The sequence below is a fragment of the Hemitrygon akajei genome, chromosome 5, assembly GCF_048418815.1.
Source record: "Hemitrygon akajei chromosome 5, sHemAka1.3, whole genome shotgun sequence".
In the NCBI taxonomy this organism is placed as follows: domain Eukaryota; kingdom Metazoa; phylum Chordata; class Chondrichthyes; order Myliobatiformes; family Dasyatidae; genus Hemitrygon; species Hemitrygon akajei.
The window spans coordinates 38,615,510-38,640,412 of record NC_133128.1 but is presented as its reverse complement, the minus strand read 5'-3'; the positions used below and the strand labels follow the sequence as shown (position 1 = coordinate 38,640,412).

General features: G+C 38.1%; 1 protein-coding gene across 4 annotated transcripts in view; it reads right to left on the bottom strand.

Annotated features, from left to right (window-relative positions):
• LOC140727650 (E3 ubiquitin-protein ligase DZIP3-like) overlaps positions 1-24,903 on the bottom strand; it is a 107,662-nt gene that overhangs the window by 56,672 nt on the left and 26,087 nt on the right. For 3 of the 4 annotated variants that reach the window (XM_073045267.1, XM_073045266.1, XM_073045268.1), the window contains exons 6-12: positions 22,353-22,667; positions 19,627-19,932; positions 12,626-13,276; positions 9,223-9,270; positions 6,634-6,947; positions 4,475-4,525; positions 1,142-1,209 (exon numbers count right to left, since the gene is read on the bottom strand). In XM_073045267.1, the coding sequence (XP_072901368.1) occupies positions 1,142-1,209; positions 4,475-4,525; positions 6,634-6,947; positions 9,223-9,270; positions 12,626-13,276; positions 19,627-19,932; positions 22,353-22,667 (1,753 nt within the window). The remainder of the gene's footprint in view (positions 1-1,141; positions 1,210-4,474; positions 4,526-6,633; positions 6,948-9,222; positions 9,271-12,625; positions 13,277-19,626; positions 19,933-22,352; positions 22,668-24,903) is intronic. The other variant, XM_073045270.1, reaches the window with a different exon arrangement.

The window sequence follows — 24,903 nt, the reverse complement described above, 5'->3', positions numbered from 1 at the left end:
CAGAAGCTAGAGAGAATTATGTGCTGGTTGCAGAGGCTGGTGGGGTGATAGGTGAGGACAAGAAGAACCCTATCCCTAGTGGGGTGGCAGCAGGATGGGTTGAGGCCAGACGTGTGCAAAATGGAAGAGATGCGGTTGAGGGCAGCGTTGATGGTGAAGGAAGGGAAGCCGCTTTTTTTGAAGGAGGACATCTCCTTCGTTCTGAAATGAAAAGCCTCATCCTGAGAGCAGATGCAGGAATTTGTAGGAATTGAGAAAAGGGGATGCTATTGTTACAAGTAATAGGGAATTTGAAATCATTAGACTATAAGACCATCAGACATAGGAGCAGAATTAGACCTTTCAGCCCACCGAGTCTCCTCTCCCAATCCATCATGGCTGATCCCAGATTCCACTCAACCCCATACACCTGCCTTCTCGTCATATCCTTTGATGCCCAAGCCAATCAAGAAACGATCAACTTCTGTCTTAAATATACCCACGGACTTGGCTTCCACCACAGTCTGTGGCAGACCCTTCCATAGATTCACTACTCTCTGGCTAAAAAATTTCCTCCTTACCTCTGTTCTAAAAGGCTGCCCCTCAGTTCTGAGGCTGTGCACTCTAATTCTGGATACCCCACCACACGAAACATCCTCTCCACATTCACCCATCAAGTCTTTTCAACATTTGGTAGGTTTCAATAAGATAACCCTGCATTTTCCCAAAGCTGCCAAATGTTCCTCATATGTTAACCCCTCCATTCCTGGGATCATCCTTGTGAACCTCCTCTGGACTCTCTCCAATGACAACACATCCTTTCTGAGACATGGAACAGTGCAGCAATTTCAGAGTACAGGATATGAATCTCAATGGAGATGTAAGAGGTTAAAGAGATGGAAACAAGTGGTCTTGGTGATTTTATACTACAGTTCAACCAATGTGCATGCAATTGAATTTCTAGGCGAAAAGAATCCACAAAATAGCAGCAAGTAATCTAAACAGAAAAAAACAATAAGAATTATCACAGTACAGATCTAAAATTTGCAATATATTTTAAAACATCATCTTCCATTTGAAACCTATGACAATTTCTTTACTTGCTTCTTGTGAAAAAACTTACGGAAACATTTTGCGCTCAGAAACAATGGAATTGTCTTACCTTTTTAATTCTTGGAGCACATCAACATCCTGTAGAAATGCCTGGGGACCAACTTCTGACTTTTTACCCTGTATTCACACAGCACATATTTTAATGGCAGTACTTTAAATTTAGATAGATAGACCATTGTTGATGCAAAGAGGTTATTTTAAATATTAATGGAGGTTCTAAGCTTTGAATCATATTTCACACTAGATTTTTAAGTGTATGTCATTGCACTCAAAGATACTCTAATTAAACCAGTCTGAGATTTCAGGATTGGAAGGTCTAGTTTTAGACATTGTAAATTTTTAAAGAGAACACCACATATTGTACTGTGGATAAACGGTACTGTACAACAAGCTTGAATTATTCAATGTCCAGACAATGTAACAGAATTAAATGTTAACATCTGATGTTCACAATTGACAAAGTCTGGGAATCAGCAAATAGGTGGGTTACAATGTTTACTTTACCAGTTAATATATTAAGTTACTTGACTCAATTTGGAACTGCAAATTAGTGCTAAGTTTAAAAAAGGTGAATCAGTTACACTTAGGTAAATGTGTACATCAACTAACCAATTTATTCTGTGTTTGGCTGTAAAGCATATGAAACAATCACACATCATTACAATAATTTACCACAAAATCTCAAGATTTATTTCTTGTAATTAGATCAGCTAAATCAACAAATATTTTTTGTTTTTTTAAATTTAAAATTGGGATGCAAATTAGCCCAAAACAAGCAAGATGATTTTCCTTTTTTGGTGAAGGGCTACTTTGTTAATGACAAACTCCTCAAATTTATTCTTATGGATATTTCACAGTAAAGATCTAACATTCTGAGTTTCTACATGAGGATTTGGCATCTTGACTATGAATAAATTTCACTGAGAAACATTTAAACACATTTATTACACGAATGATGTGTATAGGCATGGACCTCCTTGGATGATTGTGAAGGTCTAAAGACTATAAAATAGCATTACTTTCCCATTCTGGCTGTTGGCTTACTGTTTATATCAATCTTCAATAGAGTCTAAGATAACCATATCAATGATTATTGATAACTATGAGGATGGCAAATGTCATTCTGTTGCTCAAGAAAGTTAATAGGAATAATCCTGGGAATTATAAACTTGTGAGTCTTACATCAGTGGTGTGCAAACTAATGGAGAAGATTCTTAGGAAAGGATTTACAATCATTTGGAGAAGCATAGACTTATAAAAGCAAGGAGGTGATGCTGAGTCTTTATAAGGCACTAGTCAGGCTGCACTTCAAAGGTTTCAAAGGTACAGTTTAATGTCAGAGTAATACATACAATATACACCCTGAAATGCTTTTTCTTCACAATTTCTTAGAGTATTGTCAACAGTTTTGGACCCCATATCTCAGAAAGGATGTGTTGTCATTGGAGAGTCCAGAGGAAGTTCACAAGGATGATTCCAGGAATGAAGGGGTTAATAAATGAGGAGTGTTTGGCAGCTTTGGAACTGTACTCACAGGAACTTAGAAGAATGCTGGGGGTTCTCACTGAAACTTACCAAAGTTGAAAGGACAAATGTCTTATGGGCGGATGTGGAGAAGATGTCTCTTATGGTGGGGTATCAAGAACTAGAGGGCACAGTCTCGAAATTGAGGGATGACCCTTTAGAACAGAGGTAAAGGTTTTTTTTATATATAGCCAGAGAGTAGTAAATCTGTGGAATGCTCTGCCACAGACTGCGGTGGGAGCCAAGTCTGTGCGTATATTTAAGGCGGAAGTTGATTGCTTCCTGATTGATCAGGACATCAAAGGATATGGCGAGAAGACAGGTATATGGGGTTGAGTAGGATCCAGGATCAGCCATGATGGAATGGCAGAGTGGACTCGATGGGCTAAATGGCCTAATCCTGCCCCTATGTCTTATGGTCTTTACAGGGATAGTCAGCCTGACTTTTTGAATGACAGATAGCACCTCATGAGCCTGACTGACTTTTTCCAAGGATATGATAAAGCACATTGATGAAGGTAAAGTGGTGGATGTGGCTTACATGGGTTTTACTAAGGCAGTTGACACATTTCCCATGGTAGTCTCATCTAGAAAGTCATGGGGCATCAGATCCATGCAAACTTGGCTGTGTGGATTCAGAATTGACATGTTCTCATAAGACAGAGGGTGGTAGTAGATAGAGTGAATTCTGCCTGCAGGTTGATGACTAGTGGTGCTCCATAGACATCTTCTCTGGGACTCCTACTTTTGTGATTTTTATAAATGACCTGGATGAGGAAGTGGAAGGGTGGGTTGCAGATGACATAAAGGCTGATGATGTTGTACAGAGTGTGAAACGCTGTCATAGGCTATAAAGGGATATAGACAGGATGTAGAGTTGGAAAAAGAAATGTCAAGATGTTGTTCAACCTGGAAAAGTATGAAAAAATACAATTTGGAAGATAGAACTTGAATGTGGTGTAAAAGGTTAATGGCAGGATTCTCTCAGCAGTGTGAAGGATCTTGGTGTCCAAGATCATAGATCCTTCAAAGCTGCTGCACAAGTTAATAGGATAGTTAAGAAGGGCTATGGGATGCTGGTCTTCATTCAGAAGATTGAGTTCAAAAGCCATGAGGTAATGTTGCAGCTTTATAAAACTCTTGAGTATTGTGTTCAGTTTTGATTACCTCTTTATAGGAAGAATGTGTAAGCTTTAGAAATGGTGTAAAGGAGTTTTACCAGAATGCTGTTGGATTAGGGAAAATGTCTTATGAGGAAAGTTGAGTTAGCCAGGGCATTTCTGTTTGGAGCTAAGGAGGATGAGAGGCGACTTGATAGAGGTGCACAAGTTTATGAGAAGCATAGAGTTAACAGCCAGAGCCTTTTTTCTAGGTCAGCAATAACCAATACCAGTGGACATCAGTTTAAGCTGAGTGGGGGAAAGTTTAGGAGAGAGATGTCAGAGATAGATTTTTTTTTGTATATACAGAAAGTGGTATGCTCCTGGAATACACTGTGATAAGTTTATATGGAGCAGCACAACACTGTGGGTCAAAGGGCCCATAATGTGTCATACAATTCTATGTTCTATCAATGCATCTTCTTCAAAAGTGGTTATGCTGACTCCTTCATACTGTATTTTGGCACTTTTGCCAAAGTCATCACTAAAGTTGATGTCAGTGTTATACATTAATGGAAATGACTCTGCATTCCTACAATAATCTGATGGGCAGGGAACCGATCTGTTTCACTACATTTATCATGATTTTCATTTCAATCAAATCAAGCTGTTTTAAATGGAAATGACTGTTTCAATAATTTATGATTGTTCAGTAAGAGCAAAAAATTTAAATTAGACATCAGAACATTATAACATACCCTTTTTCTTGACTTTTTTCGCCTTTTTTTTGATTTTGATTCTCCAGTCACCTACAAGCACAAAATAAACAAAATGATTTTAACTACTGAGGATTGCTTTTTTCAAAAAAAAGTTTTCTGCATTATTACAAAGTGATAAGTTTCAAACTAAGATAATCATGAAAACTTGAATAGTTTAATCCAACTTCCAAGGTTAGTTAGAACAACCTGATATTTGCATGGCTTTTGAACACAAAGAACACAAACAAAATAGTAACTGGCACCTTACTGTATTGGTGATTATGTCTAGGGCATCTCAATTTGCCAATGTAATATGACAAGTATGCAGTGACATAATTCTTTTTGTTAAAAATAAAATAGCAAGAATGAAAATCAAACCTTCATCTATAAATTTTAACAGCACTATCTCAATTACGATCATGGTAAGATTTTGAAAATCACGGAAGTTAGGCACACACTATTCAGTTTTGGAACTTTAAATGAAAATGGCAGAATTCACTATCGAAGCTTCACAGTTTATTTCTCAGATGTACCAAGGTAAACACTTCCTACACATTTAATAAATAAACTCTACAGAAAGAAATGTTACCAATATCCTCATTAGCACTATTTTTCACTATTAAAGATGATAATAAAACATGGATGAACAACTAAGACTCAAAGACTCAGTACATTACACATAAAATGTTAATTTGAATGTTCTTTTAAGCCTGCTACTTCTCACTACCTGAAATTGCAAACTGCTGAACAACAGTCACCAAAAAATACGGACTGTGCAAAATCTTAGGTACGTATATATACCTAAAATCTTCACACAGTACTGGCGTAATTTTATGTATTGCACTGCATTGCTGCCACAAAAAAAAGTTTCATGACGTATGTGAATGAAGATAAACCTTATTCAGATTTGGGTCTCTATTGTTGTTTGAGAGTGGGAAAGTAACAGGAAAAGAAGAATCATGGTTGGGGAAAAAGGGGAGAGGGGAGGGACCAGGAAGTACCAGAGAGACATTCTGTAATGATCAATAAACCAATTGTTCGGAATCAAATGACCTTGCCTGGTGTCTTTTGGCTTGGTGTATCTGTATCTGCTCCAACCCCCACCCCTGACACTCCTTCTCTGACATCTGTCCCACATCCCTCCACCCTCGCCATTCCTAACATCCTTTGCTCATGCCAGATTTACAAACTTGCTCTCAGCTCCATGTTCGCAAATACAGTTCTGGACAAAGGTCTTAAACATCCTAGCTATATGTGCCCAAGACATTTGCGCAAACTGTATACGGGTGACAACACTTGCAGTTCATATTGATTATACAATTAAATTGGTTTGAAGAATATTGTTTCTGTGCACTTGATTCACCTCATACTGAACCAATGTCAAATTCAAGCCCACCTCTTCACACCTTCTGGAATTATCATGCTTCAGCTTCTCCTTCCTACTTTGCGAAATACTCTAGAAAGTTATACTGCATTGATTAAGGAAAGGCTACAGAAACCAAGGTTTAATTCCGCGGAATTTAGGAAATGCACCAGCGATCTAAGCTTTCAGGATGCAATAGGAAACTGATTAGGCAGACAAAGAAAAATATTTCCTTTGGATGGAAGTCAGGACCAAGAACTGCAGTCAAAAATGTAGGCCTAGATCCTTTGAGTGAAACTAGGAAATACTTCTACAGCAGAAGGTTATGTATATTTGGAATTCTTCTGCAAATGGCTACAACTATGTAGTCAATTGTTGATTTAAATCTACTGATAGCCAAAGCAGACTTAAGGAAAAGGCAGGTATGTGGACTGAGACCTGAGTTGTGTCAAGAGCTCTATGAATGACAAGAAAGGCTTCTAAGGCTAAATAACTCACTTCACCACAGAAGGTGACCTAACATCACCTTATTGAGGGCAACCAGCAATGAACAATGGAATTGTCAGTTTAGATAGGAGGAAAACAATGTTATTTCCTTTGAGGATCAATGAAAAGTAAGATAGGAATCATGTCAGAATAGCTTGCTTCTAATTCCTAAATCTCTCATGTGATTGCTTCTTTGTCAGTAGTACTAAATTTGTCCACAAAATGATGCAATGTTTGCTACAAGCAGAGATAAAGAGACACCAAAGTGTGTGTAAGTTCTATATTGGATTAAGAAAGTCACCAAACATACAGCAGCAGGTAACAGAGATTCATCCTCTGAAGTGTCTTTTCCTTTCTGCTCTTCTTTAGAATCGGTCATTTTTGTATCAGCCACTTTTGCCTCAGCCACTTTTGTTTCGGCCACTTTTGTTTCGGCCACCTTTGTTATGGCCACCTTTGTTTCAGCCACCTTTGTTTCGGCCACCTTTGTTTCGGCCACCTTTGTTTCTGCCACTTTTGTTTCGGCCACTTTTGCTTCAGCCACCTTTGTCTCGGCCACCTTTATCTCGGCTACCTTTGGCTCCGCCACCTTTGCTTCGGCCACTTTATCTTCAAGCTTTTGTTCTAATGGAAAGATGTTTATGTGTTTTAATAAATACATAAAATCTTCAATAAAAGACTTTCTGCTTGATAAATTTTGAATATTAATTTGCATCAACTTTAGGTCAACCATAAGGTCAAGAACACATATGACTTCTTAACTATGAATTCAGTAAATATAAACAACTATTTGATTTTATTTTATTGATCCTCAAATCTGATGTTTAATGTGGTTGATGAATTCATTGATCACAGTCAGTATGAATTATTGACAACAACATTTTAATACCTTATAATAATAAATCTGAAACAATTTTCTTTTGTATTAGTTTACTAATAATAACTTCTAGAATGTTTATCTAAAACATCACAAATAAAAATTAAAACACTATTTGCATAATTTTGCACAGGTAACAAAAAGCTTAGATGTGAATTTGGTTGGCATGACTAGTTGGGTCGAGGGATCTGTTTCCTTGCTGTATGACTGTGACTTTCTCCACTGCTACTACATCCTTCATGTAATGTGGAACAGTACACAATTTTTCCAATGTAGTAATTTGGTAGCAAGAAAATAGGTTGACTAAGCCTGACTGTCAGTTTGCTGCCCCATTTTCCAAGTTCATTCCAAGCTCAAGCCTTCCACTCAGTATGGATACCCAATCCTGCCACTGCATCTTCAGGTTTGTGAAGACAAAATTGAAAGTGAAAGGAGAATTCCATTAGGATGAACCAAATAAATTTCTACTGAGAAACAAATGAAGAGAGGGGAAACAATAGTCAAAGTGGTAGCCATTAATCATAGTGGTAGTCAAAGTAGTATCATTATGGTCAAAGCGGTAGTGACTTAACCTTTCCCATCCAGAATGCAAAAGAAATCCACTGCGATGTTATCTGGAATGAAACATAGTTATAAAAGACTGAGGAGGCGGGGTTTATTTTCACTGGAATAGAGGGAACAGAGGGGTGACCTTATAGAGGTTTATAAAAATATGAGAAGCATAGAAGGAATAGATTTAGTTAAGAGTTTTCTCCTCCCTAGAGACTGGGAGTCCAGGACTAAAGGGCACAGGTTCAAGGCGAGAGTGGTGAATTTTGACGGAGATCAGACAGGTAAATTTTTCAAAGAGGGTGGATTATTTGAAACAAGCTGACAGTGGAACTGGCGGAGACGGAAACAATGACAATGTTTGAAAGGTATTAGCACAGGTAGTTATATTGGAAATGCCTAGAGGCATACATGTCTAATGCAGGCTAATGGAATTATGATACACAGACACAGTTGGCATGGACAAGAGGACCGAAAGGGCATGTTTCTGTGCTGTATGGCTCTATGATTCCATGAAGCCACCTGAATAACTGAACATTAAAAACATTTTTGGCCTGAGAAAACACAAAGGATAAAATCTTCTACATTCAGATATTGCATTAATGAAATATTCTTATATGAATTATAGAAGTAGCATATTTCATTATCCAGTATTACAATTATATAGAATTACATACGAATGCTAATCCATGAATTGACACATTGCATTTATTTCATTAAAAAATATGGACATTATTTTCTTTTCACAGAGCAAAAACTGCTCGACAAGAGGCTGTAACAAAACCTCTGTGCACATGTACTTTCACAAATGACTTCAAAGAATGTGATATATAAAGAAAAATTAAACACAAGAGTGGAAATATTCACAAGGCCTACTATATTGCATTTGGCTGCTCCAGTGCAAGTTGTTATTAAGAAATGGTAGATGTTTGGATTTTAATTACTTATCTTTTATATAAAGGAGCTTATGGATTGAGAGTAAGGAAACATAAAGCCACCAGTTGCCAGACATATTCTACATTGCTTTATTGTAATTGGATAATGGTTTTTATGATGTATCTAGCCACATATTTCTTTAAGATCTGACTAACCTTGGTTTGTAAAATTCTGAATGATTTAAGGAACAGATGAAAGGTCAATAATTTTGCTTTTTTAAGAAGTTGGTTGAATGGCAGTGATAATTGATTCTGAGTGTGCAGTTCAATGAAATAAATCTTCAATGATATGCCCTTATACAAGAGGGAATTCTCTGTTCTCTTGATTCTGCTAAAAGTCATTAAAGAATCACTGTGGCGAAATTACTGCCATCTCTCATTTCTAATTTTGTATTATTGCCAAAATTACTGACTGGAAAAATTTAATCAGATTTATCCAATATTCATTATACACAGGTGAACCGTAACTGAGAAATATTAATCATGACTAGTAGAGTTTGTGCTCTTCAAAAAAACACATGACTATAACAAAGCTTACCTGCACTCGTATCCTTTGCCAATGAACAAGCACAAACAGAATCAATTCCTAAATAAAGGAAAAGATATTGTCACACAGCAAGTAAATTGTTCATAAAACCATATATAAAGGTTGACCTGAGCAAGCATTAATTCTTCAGCTTTAAATCCACTGTAATTTTGCTAGAAACTAAGACTGAAGCAAGTAATTAGATGAGTTTTGCAATTCATTTCAGCCCTTTTAAATTCACCCTATGTTAAGTATCTTCTTTTTTCCCTCTCTCCACTCATCTGACTTTTTCTATCAGCAACTAACAGTTTTAGAGTAATAGTCACCTTGATAAACTTCATTTGTATCCCAGCATAGACAATTATTTTGCTTTCTCATAGAGCCATAGAACATAGCACACAAGGACCATAGTCTCCCATGCACCTCCCATCCATTTACCTAACCAAATTTCTCTTAAATGTTGAAATTGACCCTGCATCCACCTCTTGGCTGGCAGCTCGTTCCACACTCTCACCACTCTTTGAGTGAAGAGGTTCCCCCTCATGTTCTCCATAAACATTTCACTTTTCACCCTTAAACTATGACCTCTAGTTCTAGTCTCACCCAACCTCAGTGGAAAAATCCTGTTTGTATTTACCCTATCTACACCTCATAATTTCCCCTCGATCAAATCTCCCCTCAATCTTCTATGTTCTAGGAAATAAAGTCCCAACTTATTCAACCTTTCCCTATTGCTCAGGTCCTCAAGTCCTCACAAAATGCTTGTAAATTTTCTCTGCACTTGTTCAATCTTACTTACATCTTTCCTGCAGGTCGGTGACCAAAACTGCACGATACTCCAAATTTCTTACACAAACTTCTTATACAATTTCAGCATAATATCCCAACTCCTGTACTCAATACATTGATTTATGGAGGCCAATGTGCCAAAAGCTTTCTTTATGACCTTCTTATCTACCTGTGATGCCACTTTCAAGGAATTATGGATCTGTATTCCCAGATCCCTCGGTTCTACTGCACTCCTCGGTGATACCACTTACTGTGTAACAACCTACCCTTCTTGGTCTTCCCAAAGTGCAACACCTCACACTTGCCTGCGTTAAATTCCACCTGCCATTTTTCAGCCCACTTCACTAACTGATCTAGATACCGTTGCAAGCTTTGATAATATTCCCCACTGTTCCCAAAAACCCCAATCATATTGCCATCTGCAAATTTGCTGATCCAGTTTCTTACATAATTATCCAGATTGTTGATATAGATGACAACCAACAATGGAGCCAGCATTGACACTTGTGGCACATCACTAATCTCAAGTCTCCAGTCAGAGAAGTAACCATCTACAACCACACTCTGCTTTCTTTCACAAAGCCGATGTCTAATCCAATTTACTACCTCATCTTGATAGAACCTTCTTGAACAACCTTGTATGCAGGACCTTGTCAAAGTCCATGTAGACAACATCCACTGCCTTGTCTTCATCAACTTCCCTGGTAACTTCCTCAAAAAACTCGGTAAGATTAGTTAGGCACGACTTACTGCACACAAAGGTATGTTGACTATCCCTAATCAGTCTCTGTCTATCCAAATACTTATACTGTATACTTGGCCCTTTAGAATACCTTCTAATATCTTTCCCACTACTAATGTCAGGCTCACCGGCCTATAACATCCTGGCTTATTCTTCGAGCCTTTCTTCAACAAAAGACCAACATTAGCCATTCTCCAAACTCTGGCACCTCACCCATGGCTAAGGATGTTTTAAATATCTCTGCTGGGGACCCTGCAATTTCTGCACTAGCCTCCCACAGGGTCTGAGGAAACACACTGTCACACACTGAGGATTTATCCAGCCTAATTTCCCTCAATCTACATAGGGTCCATGGCCTCACTGCTCCATTACCTCACACGTATAGACTCTGAGTCCATCACCCAAGTAAATACAGATGGCAAAAATCTCCTATCTCTTTCGGCTCCACACAAAGATTACCACTCTAATCTTCCAGTGGACCATTTTGATCCCTTGCAATCTTTTTGCTCTTAATATATCTGTATATACCTTTAGAATTCTCCTTCACCTTGTCTGGTAGAGCAACCTTAGGTTTTCTTTCAACTCTCCTAATTTACTTATGTCTTTACTTGCATTTCTTATACTCAAGTACTTATTTGCTCCTGCCTGTTATGCACATCTTTCTCCTTCTTCACCAGGGCCTTACTATCTCTTGAAAACCAAGATTCCCAAATTCTGGTATTCTTGCCTTTTATTCTGACAGGAACATACAAACTCTGCACTTTCAAAATTTCACTTCTGAAGGCCTCCCACTTACCAAATACACATTTGCCAAAAACCAACCTGTCGAGATCTATACTTGCCAGAACCTTTCTGATACCATCAAAATTGGCTTTGCTCCAATTCAGAATCGCAATTCAAGGATCAGACCTATCCTTTTCCATAATTACTTTGACACAAATGACATTATGATCACTAGATACAAAGTGTTCACCAACACAAACTTTTGTCACCTGCCCTATCTCATTCCCTAATAGGAAATCTAGTATCGCACTCTCTCTAGTTGGGATTTCTATGTATTGATTAGTGAAATGTTCTGGATGACATTTGACAAACTTTCCCATTCAGCCCCTTTACAGTATGGGTGTCCCAGTCAATATATGGAAAGTTAAAATCACTTACTACCACAGCCTTATGTTCCTTGCAACAGTCTGCAATCGCTCTACAAATATGCTCCTTTAAAACCTGCAGACTGTTGGGTTGTCTATAATATAATCCCATTAATGTGGTGATAACTTTCTTATTCCTCATAAAGTCTCACTAGATGAGCTCTCCAGTCAGTTCTGACTGAAAACTGCTGTAACAATTTCCCAGACTCGTAATGCTACTGCTCCCCCTTTAATCCCCCCCACTCTATCAGAACCCCGGAACATTGAACTGCCAGTCCTGCCCCTCTTGCAACTAAGTCTCACTAATGGCTACAATGTCATAATTCCATGAGCTGGCCCTAAGCTCACTGGCCTTTCCTACGATACTCCTTGCATTCACATATACACAGCTCAGAACATTAGTCCCCCCATGCTCAACCATTCAATTAATGACTTTATATCTACACTTAAGAATGCCTTTCTCCACAACCTCTCCACTATCTGTTCTGGAGCTCTGGTTCCAGTCCACCTGCAACTCTAGTTTAAACCCCCCACCCCCTGTGCAGCACTAGAATCCTTCTCCACCCCTCATCTTGCTGGACATTAGCACACACTTCTCTTCTCATTTCTCCTGATCTTATGAAGAGTTACTAACTCAAAACAACTCTCCGTACTGTGCTGTGTACCCTGCTGAGTGTTCTCAGCATGTTGTGATATTAGTTAAATGATGTTTAATATATAAATGAACAAATATTACCTTTGTGTTGTTTAACAATAAGTTCCTCCAAAAGTTCAGACAGAGGCTTATTAAAGTATTTCTCCATGTATCTCCTTTCAACAAATACAATACTCATTGGCTGCATGCGAAGTTCTTGCAATCTCTTTTCATCCGCGCCAAGCTGACCAAGTATCTCCGAAGCTTCATTCCACATTCTGTCAAATTTTTCATAGGATAGACATCTGTGTAAAATATCTTTCAAGAGGTGGTCTCGCATTTCACAAATTCGCCGCAGATAAGCTCCTGGGGATGTGTCTGATTTTGCAAGCCTACCAGTCCAGCCCTTTTTGGGACGGGGAAACTTCTTCATAAACACAGCAAGAAATTGAAAAATAGGCAATGTGAAATGAAGAGTTTTTGATTTGTCTGTTGAATAAATAATATTGATCCATTTTTTTTTGAAGTTGCTAAAATCTGGTCCCTCCAAACGATTCTTGATTAAAACTTTGTTTTTCGTGATTTCTTCTTCCAATTCTTCTGCTGAGACACGGGTATCAAAAATTCTCCTAACAACTTCTGTGCCTTCAACATGTATTAAATGAAGCAGGCGGTATAGATTAACATAGCACCTCTTTTTTAATAGAGGCTTGACTGGCAATTGTGGATCAAATTGTGGACAGAAAGGTCCAGCTGAATGTAAAAATGAAAAACAAACAATTATAACAGATTATATATAACAGTTCAAACTTAACTATACCTTATTTAAGGAGTTTGAGAAAAGGAAATGAGTTGCAGTAAATTTGAAAAAGAACAGATGACAATGTGTTTGCCATACAATGTTTTAAATTTTCGCAGTTCATAAGCTAAAGAGTGAAACGGTGACCTTAATCTGCCCAAGACTCCATCACAAGGTTGACAAAACACTTTGTGCCCCAACTGTGTCAGTCATCTCCACTAGAGGCAATAACTGTTCAAAATTTAAAACATCAGAGCAGATGTACCTGGGATGTATATCAAAAGGTACGAAGATGATTGCATAATGGTACAACAAAACCCAGAAAACTGAACTGCCCATATACAGTAAATGGAACCACGCATTTTCAGTGAGGTTGTCAAAGGGTAGCAAAAAGTGAGAAAGAGAGCCAAAAAAAACTGGAAATTGACCTTCGGAAAATTCAGGAATAGGAAGTGATGCAATCTTTGCTGGGTTTTTAGCAACAACTGAATGGATAGGAATACTTCAGAACCAAATTTGGGACAACTCAGAGAAGGTTGCTATCATGTGCAATATTAAACACCACAGGCAGATGAAAAATAATGAGAAATAAATTCCAATGGATATATTAAAGCAGCAGTTTAAAATGAATTTATTCCTTATGCATGATTTTTTCCCACTGAAATACCAGAAACATCAAAGCTATACTCATTGGATCGTGACACAAATTTAATTCTGTAAGTACTGGCTCCATTTCTCTTTCTATCTTCTAAGTATGAAACAGACAGTCTGCAATCACAGTATTCTGTGACTTCAAAGTGAACACCTCAACCAATGTGCCTTTCCCCACCTAGTTCTAGTTTTGTCTCACTTGACACTTTCCCTTCTAACCTAAATACCATAAAGTGGCAAGGTGTAGGAGTAGAATTTGGCCATTCAGCCCATCAAGTCTGCTTCACCATTCCATCATTGCTGATTATCCCTCTCAACCCCATTTTTCTTTCTTCTCCCCATAACTTTTGACCCTTACTGATCAAGAACCTATCAATTTCCACTTTAAATACACTTGACGACTTGGCCTCCACAACCGTCTGTAGCAATAACTACCCTTTGACCGAAGAAATTCCTCCTCATCTCTGTTCTAAATGGACATCACTCTATTCTGAGGCTGTGCCCTCTGGTCCTATACTTACCCACTATAGGAAACATTCTCTCCACATCGACTCTAACCAGGCTTTTCAGTATTTGATAGGATTCACTGAGATCCTCCACATTCTTCTGAACTCCAGAGAGAACAGGACCAGAGCAATCAAATGCTCCTCATACATTAACTCTTTCATTCCCAGAATAATTCTAATGAACCTCCTCTGGACTGCTCTTCTGGGTGGGCTTTGACTTTACAATCAATCCTTCCAAAAACTACTTATACAAATTTCTACAGCTACAATTCTTCATCATAGCAAGTATTGCTTACCTGGCACTCACGCACTGCTGAGTTACACTGTCACCTGGTCTGGCAATGGCTCACTTTTCAAATCTTTTAATGACTTGGTGTCAGCTTATCTCTGGTGCCTTATCCATGGCTCTATCCTACCAAAATCTCTGCACTCATCCAATTCTAGCTGATTTTCACCATCAGAGCTGTGCTTTTAGCCCTAGTTTCTGATTAACTCCATAATCCCTAAAATCCTCTTATAGCAAGAATTTTAAGTATGAAGGTAATGATGGTTTACTACAATTTTATAGTGCTGTGGTTTAACACATTCGGAGCACTGTGCACAACTTTTGTTTCTACCAAAAAATGGATGTACTTTCTACTAAGGGAAAGCCACAAAGATACAACAGACTGCTTTTTGGGATGGTGGGTCTATGGTATGAGGATAGAATGGGGATAGGCCATTATATTTTAGAGTTTAAGAGGAATCAGAGATGGTCTTAATGAAACATACCAGCTTTGAGTAAGAGCTTACAGGATAGGAGCAGAATTTCCAGAGGAGACAGCAGAGGTACTTAATGAGTACTTTGCTTCAGTATTCACTACAGAAAAGGATCCTGGAGATTGTAGGGATGACTTACAGTGGACTGAAAAGCTTGAGCATATAGATATTAAGGAAGAGGATGTGCTGGAGCTTTTGGAAAGCATCAAGTTGGATGTCACCAGGACTGGACAGGATGTACCCCAGGGTACTTTGGGAGGTGAGGAAGGAGTTTGCTGAGCCTCTGGCGATGATCTTTGCATCATCAATGTGGGCAGGAGAGATTCTGGAGGACTGAAGGTTGTGGATGTTGTTGCATTATTCAAGAAGGGGAGTAGAGATAGCCCAGGAAATTGGAAATTATAGACCAGTGAGTCTTACTCTTGTGGTTGGTAAGTTGATGCAGAAGATCCTGAGTGGTAAGATTATTGAACATTTGGAGAAGCATAGTATGATTAAGAATAGTCAGCATGGCTTTGTGAAAGGTAGATCGTGCCTTATGAGCCTGATTGAATTTTTTGAGGATGTGACTAAACATATTGATAATGGTAGAGTAGTAGGTGTAGTGTATATGGATTTCAGCAAGGCATTTGACAAGGTACCCCATGCAAGGCTTATTTAGAAAGTAAGGAGGCATGGGATCTAAGGGAAATTGCTTTGTGGATCCAGAACTGGCTTGCCCACTGAAGGCAAAGAGTGGTCGTAGATGGTCAAATTCTGTATGGAGGTCAGTCACCAGTAGTGTGCCTCAGGGATCTGTTCTAGTTTGTGATTTTTATAAATGAACTGGATGACGGAGTGGAGAGATGGGTGAGTAAATTTGCTAATGATGATGAAGTGGAGGGATGGGTGAGTAAATTTGCTAAAGACACAAAGATTGGAGGAGCTGTGGATAGTGTGGAGGTTGTCAGAGGTTACAGCGGGGCATTGACAGGATGAAAAACTGGGCTGAGAAGTGGCAGATGGAGTTCAACCCAGATAAGTGTGAAGTGGTTCATTTTGGTAGGTCAAATATGTTGGCAAAATACAGTATTAATGGTAAGACTCATGGTAGTGTGGAGGATCAGAGAGATCTTGGGGTTCTAGTCCATAGGACCCTCAAAGCAGCTGTGCAGGTTGACTCTGTGGTTAAGAAGGCGTACGGTGTATTTGCCTTCGTTAATTGTGGAATTGAATTTTGGAGCCGAGAGGCAATGATGCAGCTATATAGGACCCTGGTCAGACCCCACTTGAGAGTACTGAGTTCAGTTCTGGTCGCCTCACTATAGGAAGGATGTGGAAAACATAGAAAGGGTGCAGATGAGATTTACAAGGATGTTGCCTGGATTGGAGAGCATGCCTTATGAGAATAGGTTAAGTGAACTCGGCCTTTTTTCCTTGGAGCGATGGAGGATGAGAGGTGATCTGAGAGAGGTATATAAGATGATGAGAGGCATTGATTATGTGGATAGTCAGAGTCTTTTTTCCAGGGCTGAAATGGCTAGCATGAGAGTGCACAGTTTTAAGGTGCTTGGAAGTATGCACGGAGGAGATATCAGGGGTAAGTTTTTTATGCACAAAGTGGTGAGTGCGTGGAATGGACTGCTGGCAATGGTGGTGGAGGTGGATACAATAGGTTCCTTTAAGAAACTCCTGGACAGGTATGTGGAACTCAGAAAAATAGAGGGCTATAGGTAACCCTAGGTAATTTCTCAGGTTTGAAAGGCCACGTTTGGCACAGCTTTTTGGGCCGAAAGGCCTGTATTCTGCTGTAGGTTTTCTATGTTTCTATAAACGTGAGGGGATGTTTCCCCTAGCAAGTGGTTGCCAACTTAAGGCTGCATTAAAGAAAAATTTCTTCATTGTGTGGTGAATCTATTATTCTCCACCCTGAAGGTTCTGTGGAGGCACAATCATTAAATGTATGTAAAACAGAGATGATAGATTTCAAGATGTTAAAGGAATCAAAGGATAAGTGAGTATTGCAGAAAAACAGTGTTTTTGAAATAGAGATCAGTCATGATATTGAAAGGCAGAGCAGGCATGTGAAATCAAACTTTCATAAAATTTGTATAATATGAACACTCTGACCAAAATTCTAGTTATCTATCCTGTATATGTCACATTTTGTTTGATGATTCTTCTGTAGAATATCTTGAGATACTCTAATGAAGTGTAACACTTTATAAGCTGATGTCTACACTTTGTAAACTGGATCAAAAAGAAAATACTTTTTTTTCTCTTTCCATTAAGCACATACAAATTTCTGGTTTCACCCTCATTTCTGATTTCTGGTATTTTAAATACTTCTTTCCTTCCACCTGTCAGATGCTTTTGTTTAATTACAGAATAGGATTATAGTACTGGAAAATGTAACTTCCCCAATATTGATCAAGATTAGACCATAAAACCATAAGACATAGGAGCAGGATTCAGCCATTTGGCCCATTGAGTCTACTCTGCCATTCCATCATGGCTGATTTATTATCTCTCTTAACCTCATCCTCTTGCCTTATCCCAGTGCAAGGTACTTCAAAACGGCAGAATTTATTAAGTGTGCCCAAGATAGTTTTCTGAAATGGTATATAGATAGTCCTACCAGAGAAATGGCTGTACTTGACTGTATCTTTCTAAGTGTAGATGGGTGGGTGGTGGGATTTTACAGCTAAGGAACACTTTGGAAACAGTGACAATAACTATGTAATTTTCAATCTAGTTATGGAAAGGGATAAGATTAGTCCTCAGGTTATGGTTCTAAACTGGGGGGATGACTGATTTCGATAATGCAAGAGCAGACCTGGCAAACAATAGATAGGGAGCAAATGCTTGTACAAACGTTTGTAGATAAAACAACATCAGATAAATGGCAGTCTTCTAGAAGAATATTAGCTAGAGCTCAAAGCAAGCATGTTCTAGTCAAAGTTAGGGGCAAAGATGACTAGATTAGAGAATATTGGATGACTACAATTATTGATCAAGAAAATAAGGAAACACCTAACTGATGTAGGCAACCACACCTAATCAAGTCCCTTAAGGGATGCAGAACACTTTGGAAATAAATTAGGGAGGCCTGAAATGTCTTTTGCAGGTAATATTAAGAAGAATCAGAAGTATTTGATAAGGAGCTAAGTGGATAGCAGGGAAGATTGTCCAAGGCTACGGCAAAATATGCGATGTTGAGCAGAGTACTGGCAGATGGAACTTAATTCTGACAAGTGTGGGATAATGTATTTTGGGAAGTCAAATAAATGTAGGACATATATAGTAAGTGGTAGGGCACTAAGGAACATTGATGAACAGAGAGCCAAAGGTGTCCAAGTCCACAGTTTCCTGAAATAGGCAACACAGGCTGAAGGGATTGTGAAAATGCATATGGCCATCATAGTCAGAAGCATAATTATAAAACTGTAATGTTAACTTGCAATTTTACAAAACTTGTGTTAGGCCACACATCGATTATTTTGTGCTGTTCTCATAACCACACTATAGAAAGAATGTGATTAGAGACAGTGCAAGGTGACATTCCATCATAATTAATAATCAGGATTTCTGCATTATGGAGGGTCTTTCTATATCTGGAGAGTCGAGATCAAATGGAGTATTCCTATTATAAATCATTAGAGTTGGGCATAATTATGAATTGGCTGGAAAGAGTGAGAGTAGTAAGACAGAAGGAGGAAGGTGGATATGAGAGTTATGCTCAGCTCCAGGATTTCAGTGGGAAGTGAAAATGCAATGGACAAATGGTACTTGTTGAGCATTGTTTTGTCATCAATTTATTGTATTGAAGTATGAATCAAATGAATGTGTAGTGTTAAATATTCCTCTCAACCTTGTAAGAAGTTATGGTAGATCATCATCTGATTTAATTTCTGTTGGTTTCAAGAAACTGCCATCATGTCCCAGAAGTTCTATTCAAGGTATGTGGTTTATATCATCTTACTTGTTATCAAACTAGTTGAAAAATGGCAGATCTTCAAGATGAATTAAATCAGTTCTGTTCAAATAAAACATTTTAACCTTGCTTGGACTTTAGTTGGTTCATTGCTTAATCATTTAACTGTGCACCTATGTACCATCTATCAAAATGCAGAAAGACATCTTCTCCGTCTAACAGCAAACCCTACCCTCAGATGCTGAAACACCACCACAGACTTCAGTAATGCATTATTGGCAATGTAGTGACTCATCCTAAACATAATTAAACTTACAGCTGGGGTACTGGATCCTTCTAAGTATACTGTTATCATTATAAAAATTTGTACCATAGTCCAAAATATTAATCATATATTGGTACAAAAATTGTTAATTTACTTTTGCACCAAAGGGAATTCAAAAATAAGATCAGATTAAAAAAAAAATTCAATTACTTTGTTCATCAAATGCTTTCAGGAAGCTGTTGATATATGGTCCCAGGTAAGGAATATCATGCTTATGTTCCACTAATGTAAACCACATATCCGCTACACATAGAATGGTTTTTTTGGTGAATAGGATGTGCATAAAACGCTCTGCTCCCTCCTTATAGCTGTACTTGCATAAATCCTTGCTCTCAGATTCAGTCAGCATTCCCGATTTCAGGAAATATTCATTAAATCTCTTCACGCCGTATTCTTCCAATACGTATTTAAAAACATCGCCATATTTCTTAATGAAGAACATACAGCAGCTGTCACCTACACAACATAAAACCACTGGTTACATAAATATTAAAATAAGTTTTTAATATAGTCATTGAGCAAGCAATTTACAGAACCCAGTAGGTTTAGCACAACGAAGCATTCATTTAATATCTGTCATTTACCTCAAAAACAGACTTGGATCAGTATTAGCTGCATCCACCAAAATGATTTAACACAGATATAAAATATTGTTTACATACATTTTCCACAGTTGAGCACTACTGCAAGAAGTTCAGAAAAGCAAAAAAGACAGTTGATAGTATAATCCTAGTTTTTCTCTTAAATCAAATGGTAGTACCAAGTCTGAATCACCATGAATGCTAGAAATTTACCAGCATTAATCAAAGCATCCTTCTCACTACAACACACACAAAATGCTGGTGGAACACAGCAGGCCAGGCAGCATCTATAGGGAGAAGCGCTGTCAACATTTCGGGCCGAGACCCTTCATCAGGACGTCCACCAAGATTTTGTGTGTGTTGTTGTTTGAATTTCCAGCATCTGCAGATTTCCTTGTGTTTGATCCTTCTCACTACCTTCTGTCCATATGACTTCTCGGCACCTTGGTGTATTTCTGGTACCACGTAGTTATAATGAGTTTTATCTTACCAATAACATTCCTGAAAGCCAATAAGTATTTAAGAACATTTAATAAATTTACTAGATAACCTTTATAATGAGAAGCAGGGCTTTCTCAATTTTTTGATCATTGGCGTCCCACAGGGTACTGCACTGGGATCTTAAAGTGACTTAATTTGCAGACGACACAAAGATTTGTGGTATCGTTGACAATGTAGTAGATTGCAAAAGGGTAGAGCAGGATATAGATCAATTGTGGATATGGACAGAGACATGGCAGATGGAGTTTTATCTGAGCAAATGTGAGATGTTGGGAGATCCAACATAAAGGGACAGTGCACATTTAATGGCAGGATCCTTAATAGCACTGATGAACAGAAGTATCTTGGAGTCCAGATGCATGATGCCCTGAGATGCCACATAGGCTGATAGGGTGGTAGAGGCGTACGGCATGCTTGCCTTCATGAGTCGAGGCACTGAGTTCAAAAGCCAGGAAGTTATGTTACAATTTTTTAAAACTCTGATTAGACTGTATTTAGAGTATTGTGTTCAGTTCTTGTTGCCTTATTATAGGAAGGATGTGGAGGCTTTGAAGAGGGTGCAGAGGATGCTTAACACATGTATAAGAGGCAGGACAAGCAGGAACTTCTCTCTCAGGAGTAGTAGAGGCTGAGGAGACATTAATAGAGGTTTATAAAATTGTGAGGCATAGATAGAATAAACAGCCAGCATTATTTTCCCAAAAATGAAATATCTAGTACTAAAAGGCATGTGTTTAAAGTGAAAGGGATAACTACAAAGGAGATGTTTTTTTAAAAACACAGACAGTAGTAGGGGCCTGGAATGCACTGCCAGGATGATGACAGAGACTGATAGCATAGGAGTGTTTAAGGAATTCTTACAATGGCAGATAAATATGTAGTGAAGAGAGGGATATGGTCAATATGTGGTACAAAAAGGATTAAGTTAATTAGTGGTCGTTGGTTTACATAGTTTGGCTTTGTTTCCTATGTTTGCAATATGCTCTGTAAGCAGAGAAGAGAACCTACATTCTCTTTGGCAGGTGGCAGTTTTTAACAATTAATTTACAACTTAATTATTATAACTGAGATAATGCAGTATTTGCCATATGATCCAGACGTCTGCATCATATCTTCACTTCTCAAGGAAGCCTAAAAGAGTGAAAATGCGGATTGGGCATGCGAAAAGTTTATATTTTACACCTGGTGAGGAACAAGTCTTTCCTTCATAGAAATGTGAGAGTCATGGAGAATTGAATATAGGAAAAAACAAGCTGATGTTATATTGCACATTTTAAGACTTTATACAACACAGTAATAATGATCACATCTGCACCATTAAGATATTTTTATGTGAATGCTGAGCACATGCTTCTCTCAAAAGCAATTATAAAATAATTTACTGTGTATATGATTATCACTTTCATATCATCATGATCTTGTAAAGTATTCGAGATCCACTTATTTATTATCGAGGTATGGCCTCTGTTCTTTAGCAACCAAATGTGCACCAATAAGCCAGGATGTATCAGTTCAAACCATTACAACTGCAGTTTTCCTGATTTCTGCTGGTGAGGTCCAGCAGCGTTTACTATTTGGAGTTAATTATCTGAGGAAATATATCAGGCCTAATGCAAATTACCATTTTACTTTGGCTGAACCACCTCGAAATGATGCAAATCAGAATTTGTTTTTCTCTACAGAAGATAAAATTTTAATTCTAATCCCAGAATGAATGTTCAATACTGAAGGTAATCCAAGTAAAAAAATAAATCTATTAATCAGAATAGGTCAAGCAAATTAAGAAATACTCACTGCATCCTTGCATATACTCAGCCCAGTTTAGTGCTTCCGCATTTAGAATCACTGAGTCGCGCATGTGAGAAACAAACTGTCTTAAAATCCCATTGTTATTAAGCTGTAAAAAGTGATCCAGCAGAGCTCGAGTCCGATCATTCCTGACTGGATTTCTAGTGATATTATTCAAGGAGATGAAGTCCAGAACACCAGATGTAAAGAGTTTAAGAATGAGTCGATCAACATCCAACATCCCTTTTTCAATAGTTGCTCTTTCTGTTGTGAGCTCACGCAATAAATAACATTTCTTAGGTTCTTCCATTAACAAAACATCTGCACAGGAACAAAAATAGAAAGTTAACAAAGCAGAATCCAATATTCACAGCAAACCTTGAGAATGTTTATAGGGACTAATAATATTTTGATTTGATTCACTGAAAAAATGTGGTATAAAAATGTCATTAAGCTACTGATCTCTTTTCTAGGAAGAAATTTAAAACTAGACTACTGAATTACAGAATTTATGAATTAGTAATGCACCCAAATCATTGAATACCCAGCTTTATTATATGATATAAAACATTTCGCTGAAATGCAAGCATAAATTAAATGTGAACGTTTTCTTCTGATAAAATATACAATGACTTTTAACTGACGGCAATACTCTATTGGTAGTTTTCTGTCCCCCCCCAAAAAAACAAAATAAAATTACAAACCTTACTTGAACACAACTAACCACTGAAGAAACTAAGAAAATCGTTTCCCATTTTTGAGTCACACCAAAAATGTCTATGTTTTTCTACTGTATTCATGTCATTGCCAACTGTTGCTTTCCTGAGTTATACTGGTGAGGTACAGCACCACCTACTATTTGGAGCTGAGCAACTCAGACTGCATGCACAATACTGTTTGGGTTACCATCTTACTTTGGCAAAATAATTTCTAAATTCAGCAATTGGACAGCTAGATTTTCCTCTGTAGGTATTTGGCAAAGCCACGTCGTCATTTGTATTTTACACATACAAAGAAAACTATCTTACAAAGATTATACCTCTCCCATAATTACTTTTAAAATGAACTTAAGATTACCTTTTATGTTTCAGCTCTGTCCTGCTCCTTGGCAATTTATTCCAAACCTTTATTATTTTACATTTTACCAATTTACATTACTGGTTCAGCTTCTGTACTTCATCAAATGGTAGTTGGAGACTATCAATGATGGTCTTTGCTAAGCATTTGTAAACCAAATGCTATTTAGTTAATTTTCCTATGCCTGGATATTATCCAGATCCTGAATATGTGCAGGCAAAGGCTCTTTCATTTTATAAACTTTTCTACCACTGACCTTATAATGGAAGGAACAATATCATCAATAAATGGCTGAACCGAGGACAGTGTCTTGAGCAACATCTGACTCAATGTTTTAATGCTGAGTTTATCAATCTTCAATAATGATAGCCATTTATTACTGTGTGAAACGTCACAACTTTTCCCTTGATCCCACTTCACCAGATCTCCAGATAATACACTTGGTCATATTCCGCCTATTGAAAGTTGGGAGATGAATGTTGCACAATGTAACCAGTGCGTGAAAGATACTGAAGTGGAAAAGCCTTGTACAGAGATGATCCCACACTCTCGGCCTCAGAAGTCAGGATCCAGTGGCACGAAAAATCGTTACGTCTGGCAACTTCCTTGGCTGCATTGGATGGTCATGTCTTCTTAAGTGCTCTGCCGTGCCCTACGCACTCCACAATGCGCTGCTGCAACAGCTTCTCAGCCACTGAACCCCCGGGGTTTCCTCTGTCTGATCCACCGAAGCAGTCTTCGCTTGCTGGGATGAGCAAATCCTATACATCAAGGATAATCACTCTCACTTCACCTATATTCTCCAGCTTCTTATGTCCATGTTTGGAGCTCGTTTATAATGATGGCTGGAGGTGAGTGGTGCTTGCAAAGTACAAACAAGAGCACTGCTGCACTGTACATTTGCCAAGATTTTTAGATGTCACTGTTGACTACATCTTCTATCACTTTGCTGTTGACTGAGAGTGGAATGGTTTTGGCCTGCTCTTTGTAAACAGGATATACCTGGACAATTCTCCACATTTATCAACTAAATGCCAAGATTGTAATTACACAGGCATAGATAATTCTGAAAATATTCTACACTCAGTGGCCACATTATTAGGTACTTCCTGTACTTATCAAAGAGGTGACTGAGTGTATGTACGTGGTCTTCTGCTACTATACAATACAAATACTTTATTGTCACCAATTGATACTACAGCGTACAATCATCACAGTGATATTTGTTTCTGTGCTTCGTGCTCCCTGAAGTACAAGTCCAAGCAAATATAATAAAAATTTAAATTATAAATCATAATTAGAAAATAGAAAAGGGAAAGTACAGTAGTGCAAGTCAAGGTTCGACATGTTGCACAATCTAAGATACTCTTCTGCACACCATTGTAACATGTGGCTACTTTAGTTAGGGCTGCCTTGTCAGCTTGAATCATTCCGACCATTCTCCTCTGATTAACAAGCTGTTTTTACCTACAGAACTGCT